Consider the following 13,941-nt stretch of genomic DNA (forward strand, 5'->3'; position numbering starts at 1 on the left):
CAAAGAGCACGCGGCGCCGGCCGCCCGCACTGGCGCCCTGAGGCTCCGGCCCTCCGAGCGCCCGGCGGGGGTTTCGGCGCGGCGACCGGGGCGGGCGATGGAAGATGGAAGGGACCAATGCCGCGGTGAGGCTCCGGGACAACCCCGGCAGGGCGTGGGGCGCGCGAGGGTCCGCCGTCCGACTCGGGGTTCGCTTTGTCCCTCCTCGGTCCCTCAGGACCCTCGGGGCCACTTGTGTGTGTGCCGTAACGAAAGGTTCTGGTAACTGTGTTCCTTTTTGCGCTTTCTTTCTTTGTGTTTGCTGAGAGCCCAGGAGGATCGACTTGCGGTGTTAAGGCTTAGGGCTAGTTCATCCCTCTGTGGTGAAAACCTAAGACCTGAGAGAAAAGCTTGAGTTCTGGTTCCTGCTTAAAGATCACAAGAAGGAAAGCGTTACAGGACCTAAATGTGCCGATTTTACTCAGCCAAGTCCCTTGTATTGAGGGACTATCACGTTTCTGTCAGGAAAAAAAAAAAAAAAAGACCCAACAAACTTAGATTGAGCGAGTAAACAGACAAGGGAAGATTATTCGGTGTAATATTCCCAGTGGCTTTTACAGACGTTTAAGTCATTCATTTTTACATGCATTTAACTTTATCCATTGTTTTCTGCTAAAACGTTCTGGCAAATGATGTTTTGAGATTTGTAGAAAACAGATTACCACAGATTACACACCGTGGGTTTAAAGTGTTTTCAGTGACCTTTTAAATAGTAAGTAAATGATTAGTTTTGTCATTCCTCTTCACAATAAAGGATATTAAACGCCCACTAGGCAGAAGGTGTGATGGGCGCTATGATTGAGTCTCCAGAGACTGGTGTCCTGACAGTAGGATCCAGGATTTCCGCTCCACAATAACTCTTAAGTGGCTCCAGGTGTTGGTGTATGGAAGCAGGAGATCTGGAAAATTACTATAAGTGGGATTCTGGCAGCAAATGCTTCAGTGCATTACTTATAATTGAATATGTGCAAGGGATTTTGCAAACCCAATAGCGAGGTAAGATGGATTTCTGCTCTCAAGGAGATTGCTTTCTGTGTAGTAGGGGAAAGTGACTTATGCCTTGGTTATGATGGAGGATCCCAGAGGAAGGCTCTGGCCCTACAGCTTGGAACTTCTGGAGAGAGGAACTGGCAGTTTAGCTGAACCTTGAAAGGAGGGGGTGGTTGGGTTTTTGTGAGATGTGGGAGAAAGGATGTTCCTGCTGAAGGAAGGGAATGCATTTTCTATCTCCTTCCAAGAAATACTTAACCATCCTTTTTTTTTTTTTTGTCTGAGAGTATTTACACATCAGGAGATTTTCTTTTAAGAAGTTACTTATGACCTTCCCCTTCTGCAGTTAAAATGCAACATTTGCAACAGAACAGATGCAAAAATAAGTCAGCACCTTCTCAACTAGTTTAAAAACACATCCTTCTATAGCTGTCTTATATCCATCTACAAATGATTTTGTTTGTCAGGTATTTCAGTTATATAAGCCTTTTGTATCAAAAAGAGCAGAGTGGTACCAAGGAAAACACTTGGACTAGTAGGTGGGACGTCTGGCAAGTAGGCATGTAGATTTGCGTGAGTTTTGCCACTGTCTAGAGTAAATCATTTAACTTCTGTAGCAAGACTTTCTCCTCTGTGGGGGAGGGCTTTGGGTAGGCAGATGCTCTCTCAGAGCCTTCTAGGTCTAACATGTATGTTTTCATGCCTAGACATGTGTATGTATTAGTTATTCATGGATGTGCTCTAAATCTCACATTCTGAGTATCTGTGTTCTGTGAGTGGATCACACCACTCTTACCCTGGCCATTGAATGAAGGAGAGGGATTAAAGCTGCAAAGCTAAAATAAAATAGCCTTATTAAGGTGATATTCCATAGTTGGATGTTATTTTTAAAAATGCAAGCATAAAAAGCCTGATTTGCAAATCTGAATGTGTGTTTACTTTTAAAAAAGTTTTGTGGACACCGTTCATTTCATTCGTGACCAAGGAATAATAAATACCTTATTATGTATTTTGTACTTCAGTGGTTCAGTTTTGCTTTTAATTAAAGTTAATGCTAGCAGAAAAAAAATAAACAGCAGCCTTGGAAATTTGTAGGCTAGTAAATCTTGGGAATTTGGAAATAATAAAATAAGAAAAGCAGCTCCTTGGAAAAGAGAATTCAGAGATACTTTCCATGAATGGCTATGGGCTCTTTCTAAAACCTTGATATGTATATATTTGTTTGCCAATCCAGATGGAAAATATTTGAGGGGGATTTAGCCTGGCACTACCTTGAAAAAAAATGTGTCTAAGGTACAACTAGTTACAGAAGAGTTTTTTTTCCTTTATAGAAATTCTATAATGATTTGTTATGCGTTATTCATAAACCAAGACACTGGTGTGGTAATGGGTTAAGCTCAGCCTCTGTTAAGAGCTGCTGAGGCAAAAAGCCGTGTGAACATTAAAATGTGTATGTGCTTTGGCTTCAAGACTGGTTTGTTTGAGGTTTGTGTGGGGTACTGTTGTCATCTGGCAATTACAAAAAGAGCATTTGGGTTTGGGTTGGATTAGGAGGTAACTTATGGATAATGATCTTTTCTAGTTTTTAGAAATGAATTCAGATATGATTAAAGTTTAGGCAGAGTGAAAAATAATCTGGTGACCAAAGTCTGGGTGCCTTACTTTGTGAACCAGGTTTACAGAAGGCTGTAACCTTGGATCATTGCTCTTGTGATGGTTCTCAACATGTAGGAATTCTTCTTAAGACAGTCTGGGTCAAGTGAAGAGGTCCTTGGCTTCCCTCTGCTAAGAGTGGAGGTGTTTCACCTTGAATACTGCCTCAGTTTTTCCTAGTTCTTTTATTGTTAAAACAGCCTGGCTTTATTTTAAGGATGTACCAAATCCATATGAAATCCTCTAGAGCAGTGTTTTTCAACCTTTTTTTTTTTTTTATCTCACAGCACACTTGAACCTATAGTTAAACTTCTACTGCACAATTAAATTATGTTGATTTAAAAAAGAGTAAAAACAAAGAATATATTGTGCTTTGAGCTTCTTTGGAAAATAATTTAATTAATGATCTTTAAAAGTCTTCATAGCACACCTAAGAGCCTCTCATGGCACACTGGTGAAAATCACTGCTTTTCAGCGTTTGTTCAGTGTGTCTGTGTCTTGACAGCTGTGTTATTTGTGATGTTGTGTGCAGACTTAGAGGTTTGCTGGAAAGAATTTGAATGGTGGCGTTATTTTTTGAAAGAGCATTTCCAAGCTCCATGACCATCTTCCAAAGACATTTTTCACAAGCTCCAAATTAAGTAGTGTTTATTAGTTGTAGTGCTACAGCAATTTACAATGGAGAAAAAGGATAATTTGCAGCATGTAGTTAAAAAGTTATTCTTCAATCAAAATTATCACATTTTATGCCTTATTGGAAAATAACGTGCAAACATTCATAATAGGCCTTTGCTTGTGTTTTCTTATTTATGTAATAATAGCACATGTCCCTGCAGGACTTTGTGTCCTAAAGAATGATTTTTCACTGTGCCCAGAAGGTCAACAGTCTGACACCCAGTTGGTGCTGAATGGGCAAGGACTTTGTTGACACTCCAGGGTGCAGAGGTGGCCAAGCATTTTCTCTCTTGGTGACTCTGCGGTGTGATCAATCCACCAGCTCCCTTCCTTTTCTCCGGTGTGACAACCAGGCTGTGGCCAGGGCAGACCACTTACTCCTCCTGGCTTGCTTTACAGCAAACAGCCATCTGGTTTGCAACTTGCTTTTCTCTGAACATAAATCAGTGAGATGAATCAGAATAATTTGTATATGTTGGTACATATTTTTAAAAGAATAATCTTGGAGTTAGGGATATAGAGCAAGTAGAATAATTAACATTTTGACCTGGGCTGAGGCTCTTTACTTACATATTATTTTCATGTGGATCTTATGAGATGCAGCATTTTCCTACAAGTTCCAATTTCAGTCCTAACTTTGGGAAAACACATATTTTAAATGCTCTTTTTGAGGCATGAGGCATTTTTACAGTCACCGCTATTATTTATTGAATTCTTACATGGAATATCTCCCTAAGTCGACAGCCCATGAGGTCAGTACTGTCATTATCTCTGTAAGTCTGAAGGGGTTAAGAAACTTACTCAAGATCCCATAGCTAAAAAGTGACAGAGCTAAGATTTCAACTTAGTCCAATTTTCTTAACCACCATTCTGCTTTCATATCCTTGAAGTTAGCAATGAGTATTTCAGAAACTGAGCTTTTTGGCTCCATTAATTTAGATCCTTTGGGTCTTGGAATCTGAACACTGGATGACTAATTCATCAACAATCATTATTTTATATATCTGTTGGCTTAAAGAGAGAGACTGGGATTACTGTTTGGTTTAAGAGATGGAAATTGTGTAATGTGAAAGAAATCCTTTAGTGTCTACAGCAATCACTGTGGGGCCACATGTAAGGAGTTTCATTCATTGGAATTCTTTTTTTTTTTTTTTTTTTTTTTTTTATTGAACGGTAACTATGTACATTAATGCACTTCTAGGGTACAGTGTGGGGTTTTCACATGCAATCTGAAGGAATTCAAAAGTAAAGCAGATTAACAATTTAAAATGGAATGTGAGGCTCACCTATTTTAATTTCTGATTAGGTCATCTCAGAGATGTGATGGAGACAGTTCTACCACAGTGGGTGTTGACATAGGGAAGGCTGCTTTTCCTTGTTATTTCTTCCCACAAGCTGGGGCTTAGAGGTTGTTGCGAAAAGGAGTCTGAAACAATGAGGAGGCTGGGGTAGGAGCCGAGGGCATTAATGAGAAGATCTGGCCCCAGCTGCTCTGTTTCTTTGGCCTTCTGTTCTCAGACCTTTACAAAGAAAAAGGGAATTATAGAAGTGGAGGTGCTTGGTTCTTCCTGTGGCTATTTGGTCTGTGGACAAGGGAAATAGAAAATGTAAAATAGAAGCAGCTATTACTTCTTTTGTTTGACCTTCAGAAGGCTGTTGGTCAAGGACCAATGAACTGCTTTTCTGTGTATGTGAAAACTTAAGTGTTTTTTGAATTTAATTTCTCCAAACTCTTACTTTCTAAGGAGTTCCCTGATAGGCGCAGTATATATAGATTGAGGGAAGGAGAAATCTAGGTGTAAGAGTGAGTGGCACAGACCATGCAATGAGAGAGTTACTCCCTTTTTGATTATATTATTTTCTAGTAAAGTTACATTGGGAAAATGCTAAGAAATTGGCAGCAAGCCGTATGATCTTTCAGAGCATCTCTCCTGACCTTCCTTTTTGTCCCTAAAATCTACAAGAGGGTATTTGAAGAAGCAAGATGTTTACTTGGATGTGAGATTTTCTGTTTGAATATCAAAGTTCTCTTTGCACAGATTTGTATGTTTTGCGGATTCATTTCTAGTGGTTCCAAAGGTCCTTTCCTACGTGCTGATGCTTCTTTCTCCCTATAAAAATCTCCCATGAAGAAAAGAAAAATTGCATTGCTTTCCTTGAGCTAATATCTGTAAGTAAATCAGGGCAGAAACTATAATACAGACATCAGTATGCTATTCGTTTATTCATTCAGCCAACATTATAATGTTAAGTACTTAACCAGTACAGGCTCTGTAACAGGCTCCAAAAAACCTTGTCCACTGACCTAGGAGAACTTGCCTTCAGAGGTACTTGGGTCATACTTCTGAGAGTCAGACTTCACAATCAGTAAATATTGAAACTACTGTATCTAAGAACTCAGAGCTTGTGAACTTTCATAGAATCAATGAAGGTGCTTCCTGCATCAGCATTGTTCAGAACTTTCTGCAATGATGGAAATGTCCTTTATTTGCCTTGTCTAATCAGCTGTCAGGATGTGCGTGTTGCCAACTGAGCACTTGGAATGTGGCTACTGAAATTTAAGAAATGAATCATTAATTTTGCTTAATTCCAATGACTTTATTTTTTTTTTATTTTTTATTTATTTATTTATTTATTTTGAGACAGAGCCTCAAGCTATCACCCTGGGTAGAGCGTTGTGGCATCACAGCTCACAGCAACCTTCAACTCCTGGGCTCAAGCAATTCTCCTGCGCCCGCCATAACGCCCAGCTATTTTTTGGTTGCAGCCATCGTTGTTTGGCAGGCTGGGGCTGGATTCGAACCTGCCAGTTCAGGTGTATGTGGCTGGAGCCTTAGCCACTTGAGCCATAGGCACTGAGCCTCCAATGACTTTAAATAGCCTCAGATGGCTAGTGTATTGATTAGCAACCACTTTAGAGCAAAAATGTTTTAATAGAGGGCATTGTCTGTCTTGGGCTGTGATTTCTCCCTTGACCAGGGGGTATTTGAGTATTATACATATTTATACTATAATGTCTGATAATTGTAAAAGTGGCAGGAGTGTGTGGGGGACATGGTTTAATGGAAGTGGTTTAAAGTAAGATACCATCATTGAAAATAATGAGAAAAAAATTTGCATTCAATAATAGGAACTATTTTGAAAAAGATGAACAAATTTTATAACAGTTGATGATATTCAGCAGGATGGAGGAAAGGCTTTTGATAAAATGGGAAAACATTTGAGCTGGTCTCCTACTGGCTTCCCGGGAAGAGATGGCTGGGAGGTTTTTGAGAGCTTCAAGAGGTGGTGAAAACACTGCAGTTGACTTTTTCTATTGCTAGCTGTGGATGGTTCTGTAGCCTCAAGCTCTGTAAATCTGCAAAGCATTACAATGAATATTCAAGTGGGCAGTGCTGGATATCAGAGCAGCTAAGATCTTTCCAGGACACCTGCTGAGCTGTCTTAGGAGTCTAGATTTTCAATGTAGATGAAACTAACTGATAGGAAAAGTACTCAAATTGCATGCAAATTAACAAGGAGCCTGCTGAGCCATTAAACTATAGGAAAGTGAAGCTGCTGGTGTTCTATGCTTAGAGATAGAGAATACTCTTAACAAGGAAGTGGAACTGAGAAAAAAGTCCTACTCTTTATCTCCAAATCCTTTTTAGTGGCCAGTCAAGAGGTAGGTTCCAGGCTATCTCCAGAGTCAGGTGTAGAGTAACGGCCTTGAGAATTGCATATGTGAAACCAGGAGAGAATTCCCAGGGTTAGTCCTCTGTTGAAGTACATTCCGATTTTGAGTTTCACAATTTGTACTAAGAATACAGTGATAGAAAGGCATAACAATACAAAAATGTGAGTGTGGGAAGAGGAGAAAGAATGACATCTATTCAATATTTATCATAGGCCAAGTACTATAACGTGTATGTGTGCGTGCGTGTGTGCACATGTGTGTTTTGTGTATGTATTTATATATTCTTTATAATACCAAAAGCCAGGTGGTATCGTATCTTTATTTCCAGAGGATGAAATCGGGGCTTAGGGTAAATGAGATTCTTTTTTTCAACAACTATTGAGATAAAATTCACATACCACAAAGCTCCTTGAAAAGTATATATTCAGTGATTTTTAGTGTGGTCACAGACTTGTGCGTCCATCACCCTAGTTAACTTTAGAGCATATTTATCACCTCAAAAATAAACCCCAGACCCTAAGCTGTCACCACACCTGCTAGTCTTACCATTGCCCCATTCCTTGCCCCAGGAGACCTCTAATCTGTTTTCTGACTCTTGCATTTTCCTGCTCTGCAGGACACAAGCCCTCCTTTTAGGGATTTGTTCCTTGAAGTTTGGATTTAGTTGAGAGGCCCCACTTGGGGGATCTGGAGGGCTTATATGGCCTTGAGGCCTTAGGTTGCCTAACCCCGCATGGGTTTTTTGTTGTTGTTGTTGTTGTTGTTTATCTTTTGTTAAATTGTAAAAGTTGTTTATATGTTTTGGATACTGGTCTCTTATCAGATACATGCCTTGCAAATAAATATCTTCTCTCAAGTCTCTGTCTTGTCACTTTCTTGTTCCTGTCCTTTGAAATAAGTGAGGTTCTTTATCTTAAGGAAAGCATGAGAAGGCTTCGATCAGGCCTCTCGGATGTTTCCTAAAGAGGTATACACAACTTTAGGTAAAATTACTTTTATCACAAAGATTGTTCTTTTAATTTCTGGCTGAAAATGGATGGATTAAATCTTTGCCTGAACTACTTGGGAAGACCATGTAGCCTTGAAGATTTGAGACTCATGTGCTGAAGGGAACTTTTAGAGACTAATTCTCTGAAGATGTTTCTGTATAGAAATTAATGTTCTCCTAGATTAGACAGAGAACTACCTGAAAGGGGGATACCCTGCCCAGAAGACTCCTCTTGATCTTTTTTAGGGCCTGTAATTTCATAATTTGAATAGTGTTAACCATACTTGTCTATCACAACAACTACCTGATGTTAAGTTTCTAGGGTTGCCTGAAGATTCTGGTTCAGGAGTTCTGAAGGGCTACTTTTCATAATCACTCCATGTGATTCTTAGGATCAGAATGTTTGGGAAACTGTATTGTAACCAGGTCATAGTAATGACCTTCTAGGGTCTTCTCTGCAACTTAATTATTTCTCTTTAGAGGGTGTGCTCTCTGAGTGGCAACTGTCCGTCATTGAGTGTACGAAAAGCTGACTGATCAAGCCAATCTGGCCACTTTGCTGACCTCAGCACTGGATCTGAAGGCAACTCAGATTGTCGCCTTAAGCCCCTGTAAGCTAGAGATAGTTCATAAAATTTAAACTAGGCTCATAAACATTTTCACATTATAAGGTTGCCATTACTCTCTTGAGAGTAATCAATCCTCCTCTTCCCTCCCTCCTTTTAAAGATGAGTTCGTATTTTCTTAGAGTTGCTGAATCCCTGGAGGCCTCCAATAGGCACACAGATCTCCATGAAACTCAAGGGGAAAAAAAGGCATGGAAAGAAAAATAGACCACATTTAATATAATCTCTACACTTTGCTGATTAGGGTCTCCTGAAAATTTGGTAAAGGGAATGGGTAGGGGAGATTCATTTGCCTGTCCTCTTTTAAAAAATTTTTTTCTTCTTTTCCTTTTTTTTTAGAGATAGGACTTGCTATGTTGCTCAGGCTAGAGCTCAGTGGTTATTCACGGCAGGGGGAGAGGTGTGATGATAGGGAGCTGCAGTCTTGAACTTGTAGCCTCCAGTGATCTTCCTGCGTTAGTAGCTGAGATCATAGGTGTCCTTATCTTAAAGGATTTTCTGTTACCAAAGGGCAGTGCCATAGTAGTTAAGAGTATGTCCTTGAATTAGATGGTCTGATTTGTTTCCTGGATCTGTCATTTTCTAGCTGTGTCACCTTGGGCAAGTTATTTTAACATCTCTGAGGCTTCCTGCCGCATTGAGCTCATGAAATACTTCATTGACATTCAGTGGTTGGGAAGGGCTTAGGACAGTTTCTGAAAAACAGTAAGGAGGCAGTAAATGGGACCTGGGTGTGAGGTTCCCCTTCACCTGAGTGAGAGTTGGATTTATCATCAGGCCTCTCAAAGTCACACATCTGTCAAATGTTAAAACTGGCCTTTGTCCTACCCTGTGCTGTGATTGCTATCAGTGTGCTTTATGGAAGCCGAGGGGAAAGTTCTAGTATAGTTAGAGCTCTGTATAATGGGTTCTGTATCCAACCAACCTTGGATCCAACATATTTAAAAAAAAATTACATCTGTACTGAAAATATATAGACATTTTTGTCATTATTCCTTAAATAATACAGTAGAACAACTTTTTACATAGCATTTACATTGTATTAGGCATTACAAGTAATCTAGAGATGATTTAAAGTATACAAGAAGATGTGTGTAGGTTATGTGCAAATACTACACCCTTTATATATAAGAGACTTGAGACTCACTCTGAGGGAGATGCTGGGACCTGTCCCCTGAGGAGACCAAGGGTCTAAGCCTCTACTTTGTGTGGCACTTTGGCACATTTAGTAAATGTTGACCAGTGAGTGAGTTCAGTCCTACAAGCTCTTCAGTGGCTAAGTACAGAAAGCCTCCCTAAAATACATGGACAGAGGAGATGCTTGGACATTGAGCCCTGGATAGTGGAGTATCCAGTCAGCAGGATCTCTGGCCCGTTAACTTTTCCTGTGGACTTCGCTGTGGGGTCTCATTATACACTCTGCTTTGGAGAAGTGGGATTTTCCCCACTTTGCAGTCACCATCCATGGTCTGCTTTACAGCTTCTGGTGTGTGACTTTTATCAGAGCTCTCTTGCAAAAGTCAACCTCGGGCATAGAAGATAAGAGCCCTGTGCTACTAGGAATTTCCTCACCTTGCTCTTTCCTCTCTGACAGAGATTTCTGATATGAGTAGATAGAGGCCTGGGCTGAGTTTGCCTGGTGTGATGTAACGGCCTCAGTGATCTGTTTCAGTCATTTTTTGATTTCATCATATTTTTTTCATTTCCATATATATATATATTTTTTTTTATTGAATGGTAACTATATACATCAATGCACTTCTGGGGTACAGTGTGGGGTTTTCACATGCAATCTGAAATACTTCCATCAAACTGGTCAACACAGCCTTCATGTCATTTTCTCAGTTATTGCTTTAAAACGTTCACATTCTACTCTTAGAAAGATTCACCTGTACCCCTATAAGGTAAACCTCAGAAGTGATCCCTCCAAACCCCCTCCCTCCACCCATTCCCCCCTCCCTTCTCCCTCCCCCCTCCCCATATTCTTAGGCTATTTGGTTATAGCTTTCATATAAAAGGTATAAATTAGTTTCATAATAGGGGTATGTACATTGGATACTTTTTCCTCCATTCTTGTGATACTTTGCTCAGAAGAACATTCTCCAGCTCCATCCATGTCATTTCCATTTTTTTTAGAGACAGAGTCTCACTTTATCACCCTTAGTAGAGTGCCATGGCATCACACAGCTCACAGCAACCTCCAACTTCTGGGCTTAGGCGATTCTCTTGCCTCAGCCTCCCGAGTAGCTGGGACTACAGGTGTCTACCACAACGCCTGGCTATTTTTGTTGTTGTTGTTGTTGTTGCAATTTGGCCGGGGTTGGGTTTGAACTGGCCACCCTGGGTGTATGGGGCCCACGCCCTACCCACTGAGCCACAGGCGCCACCCATTTTTTTTTTTTTTTTCATTTTTGGTGCATTTCTTCCTGCATTCCTGGTGTGGCTTATGTGTCAGTTGATGGCTTCACATAGAGCTGGGTTTTGTTTGGGGTAAAACATCTAGTGAAACATAGCATAATATTTTAAAATTGGAGCTTAAGTAAAGACACATAGTTTATAGATTTAAAAGAAATTGATAGGCTAGGGATTTTAAAATCAATAATTTTTACTAACATAAATATATCTATGATTATGTAGGCCAGTGGTTCTCAACTTTCCTAATGCCATGACCCTTTAATACAGTTCTTGTGGGTTGCGACCCACAGGTTGAGAACTGCTGATGTAGGCAGAGAAAATTTGGTTTAATTTACAAAATTATTACATATTATTACATATTAATAAGGTTCACAGGGAAGTTAGAATGGTGATGCCATTTTCTTAACCTGGTTGCAAATATAGGGGTATTTGCTTCATGAATATTTATATTCTACAAATATTTTGTAAGTTTCATTTTGCTGCTATTTAGTAAAATCAATTACATTGTGAAACATTTGCCAGTAGAATCCTCTTATGGCCGTTTAATGGCTTCTTTCTAAGGCATTCCATTTAACTTTCATAGTGAAACAGACCTTTCTTACTTATGCTTGTATTTATTTTCTATAATATTTAAATTACATAATTTCAGAAGCAAATACAACCAGCACAGATCCATTAGGGAGCAGACATCTGACTCTTGGTAACTGCCAACTGAGTGGTGGGAGCAGAATTTCATGAGCTTGCCAGTCTTGATTACTGGCTGTGAGCACAAGGTAATAATGGGCATCAGCCAGCACATCTTACACGGGGCCTATTCATCCTGGAATTGGTTAACTAGAGAGTTGTGAAGAGCTTCTGCTGTATGTATGTAACCAGAAATGAAAGCGAACCTGATGTAGTATATGAAAAGCGATATTGTAAAGTAGAGAAATTAAGACTCTTCCCATTTTGTTTTAAAATCACTTTTGGCTTTCATCTGTCTCACATTTTTTTCTGTTGTGTACAACAGAACACACCACTTCTAGCTAACTCCTGGATGATTTATTTTTACGGGTAAACATTTGATGCAATTATTTTGCTTTCCTTTTATCTGGAAGATAATTTTAAGTTCTTTTAAAATGTAGTTTATAAAAATAGGACCCAATATGTCCATCTGTGAGTGATTGCATTACTAAAAGGTATCACACCAACAAAACATTTTTTTCTGTCTTGGACTTGAGTCCAGAGGTTCACTGAAAGTGGGTTATACCCACATTTTATACATTAAGACATAAAGTGCTGGGGCGGCACCTGTGGCTCAAGGAGTAGGGAGCCGGCCCCGTATGCTGGAGGTGGCGGGTTCCAAACCAGCCCCAGCCAAAAACTGCAAAAAAAAAGAGACACAAAGTGCTTTGTACTTTGTGCTGTAATTTCTCTTTTGTCGAAAGACATCCAAGTCCATTGTATATTGGCCTAGCTATTTCACCTGCTGCAGGATGGGTGGACCTTTTGGAAACCCATGTTTGAAATTAGCTTTGGTGAAGCAAGGATTTTGAGAAAGGCTAACATTAATTTTAGCTCTGTTTAGAGAGCTGTGTCTTTACAATGGGTTAGATTTTGTATGAAGTTAATTATCTAATTGGAGCAGCTTTTTCCATAATACCCGAATACATGTATGCATACAAGGTGATTTATTTGAAATACAATGCTTTCGAAAGGCTACAGAGTATACGTGAATAGGTCATATGCAGCTCTGTGTTAGTCATCTTTCCTCCATTGATACATTCATTCAGGAAATATTTATTGAGTGTCACATATATACCAGGCATTCTTTAGATGCCCGGGATACAGTGGGCAAGAAAATGGACTAAAAAATCCTTGCTCTTGGAAGGTGAGACAGTGTGTGTGTGTGTGTGTGTGTGTGTGTGTGTGTGTGTGAAGTCCTACAGGGAAAAATAAAGCAGAGGAGGGAACCTGGGAGTGGGTGGAGTTGCAGTTACAAGGATGGCCTCACTGAAGAGACAGGTGATGAAAGACCTGAGGCAGAGTCATGCTTCTTGCTCATGAACTAGAAGACCAGTGTAGCTGGAGTAGAGTGGACAAGGAAGAGCTGCACCATCATCAGCTCTTACGGAGCCTTATTGGCTATTGCAAAGGCTTTGGGTTATATTAGAGTGAGCATAGAAACCAGTTAGAAAGTTTCAAAGATGGCACATCTTCTGGCTTCTGTTTGTGGAGGACACAGTGCTGCTCTGACTCATGAGAAGGGACTGAGGTCGGGAAAGGCAGAAAGAGACCAGTTAGGAGGCTGTTGTAGTAACCCCAGATGAGCGGGGTTGGTGGCTTGCACCAGATGGTGTGTTTTCTGATTGACCAAACGTGGGACGTGAGTGTGAGAAGTGAAGAGTGACTGGCAGGATATTGGCTTGTGCAGTTTAAAGGGTGGAGTGGCATTAACTGAGATAGAGAGAGGCTGATTTTGGAGGAAGGATGAGGGAGTATAGTTTTGGAGATATCTAGTAGGCCGTTGGATGGATTTGTCTGGCTTTCAGAAGAGAGGTCTCGCTAAAGTTAAATGTTTGCAAGTTGTCAGAATATGACATTCACAAAGGAGTGAGAGTAGGTGGAAAGGAAAAGAGGTTCAGGACCAAGAACCTGAGCTACTTCCACAGTTAAGATTGAAAGACGGGAAAGAACCAATGAAGAAGAATGAGGACGCGCAGCTAATGGGAAAATCAAGAGAGTTTGATGTCTAGGGAGCAAAGTGAAAAGTGAAAAAAACTGCTTCAAGGAGGATGATTCAGGTGTTCCCAAGAGGTCAACTAAAATGAGGGTTAAATGCAAATTGATCCAGGGGGTTAGCAATGGAGAGATCACTGGTGAGCTTGATAACAGGAAGT

General features: G+C 40.2%; 1 protein-coding gene across 2 annotated transcripts in view; it reads left to right on the forward strand.

The window, feature by feature from the left end:
* The window catches only part of PSD3 (pleckstrin and Sec7 domain containing 3), a 470,121-nt gene that overhangs the window by 58,287 nt on the left and 397,893 nt on the right, over positions 1 to 13,941 (forward strand). Inside the window, exon 1 of one of the 2 annotated variants that reach the window (XM_023515536.1) lies at positions 7 to 125. The exons of the other annotated variant lie outside the window; for it this stretch is intronic. Coding sequence (XP_023371304.1) covers positions 105 to 125 — 21 coding nt within the window. The 5' untranslated portion in view covers positions 7 to 104. Of the gene's footprint in view, positions 1 to 6; positions 126 to 13,941 lie in introns of those variants that run through there. 2 annotated transcript variants of the gene reach the window in all.

This window comes from Otolemur garnettii, unplaced genomic scaffold (assembly GCF_000181295.1).
Source record: "Otolemur garnettii isolate 467f Iridium unplaced genomic scaffold, OtoGar3 scaffold00074, whole genome shotgun sequence".
NCBI lineage: Eukaryota > Metazoa > Chordata > Mammalia > Primates > Galagidae > Otolemur > Otolemur garnettii.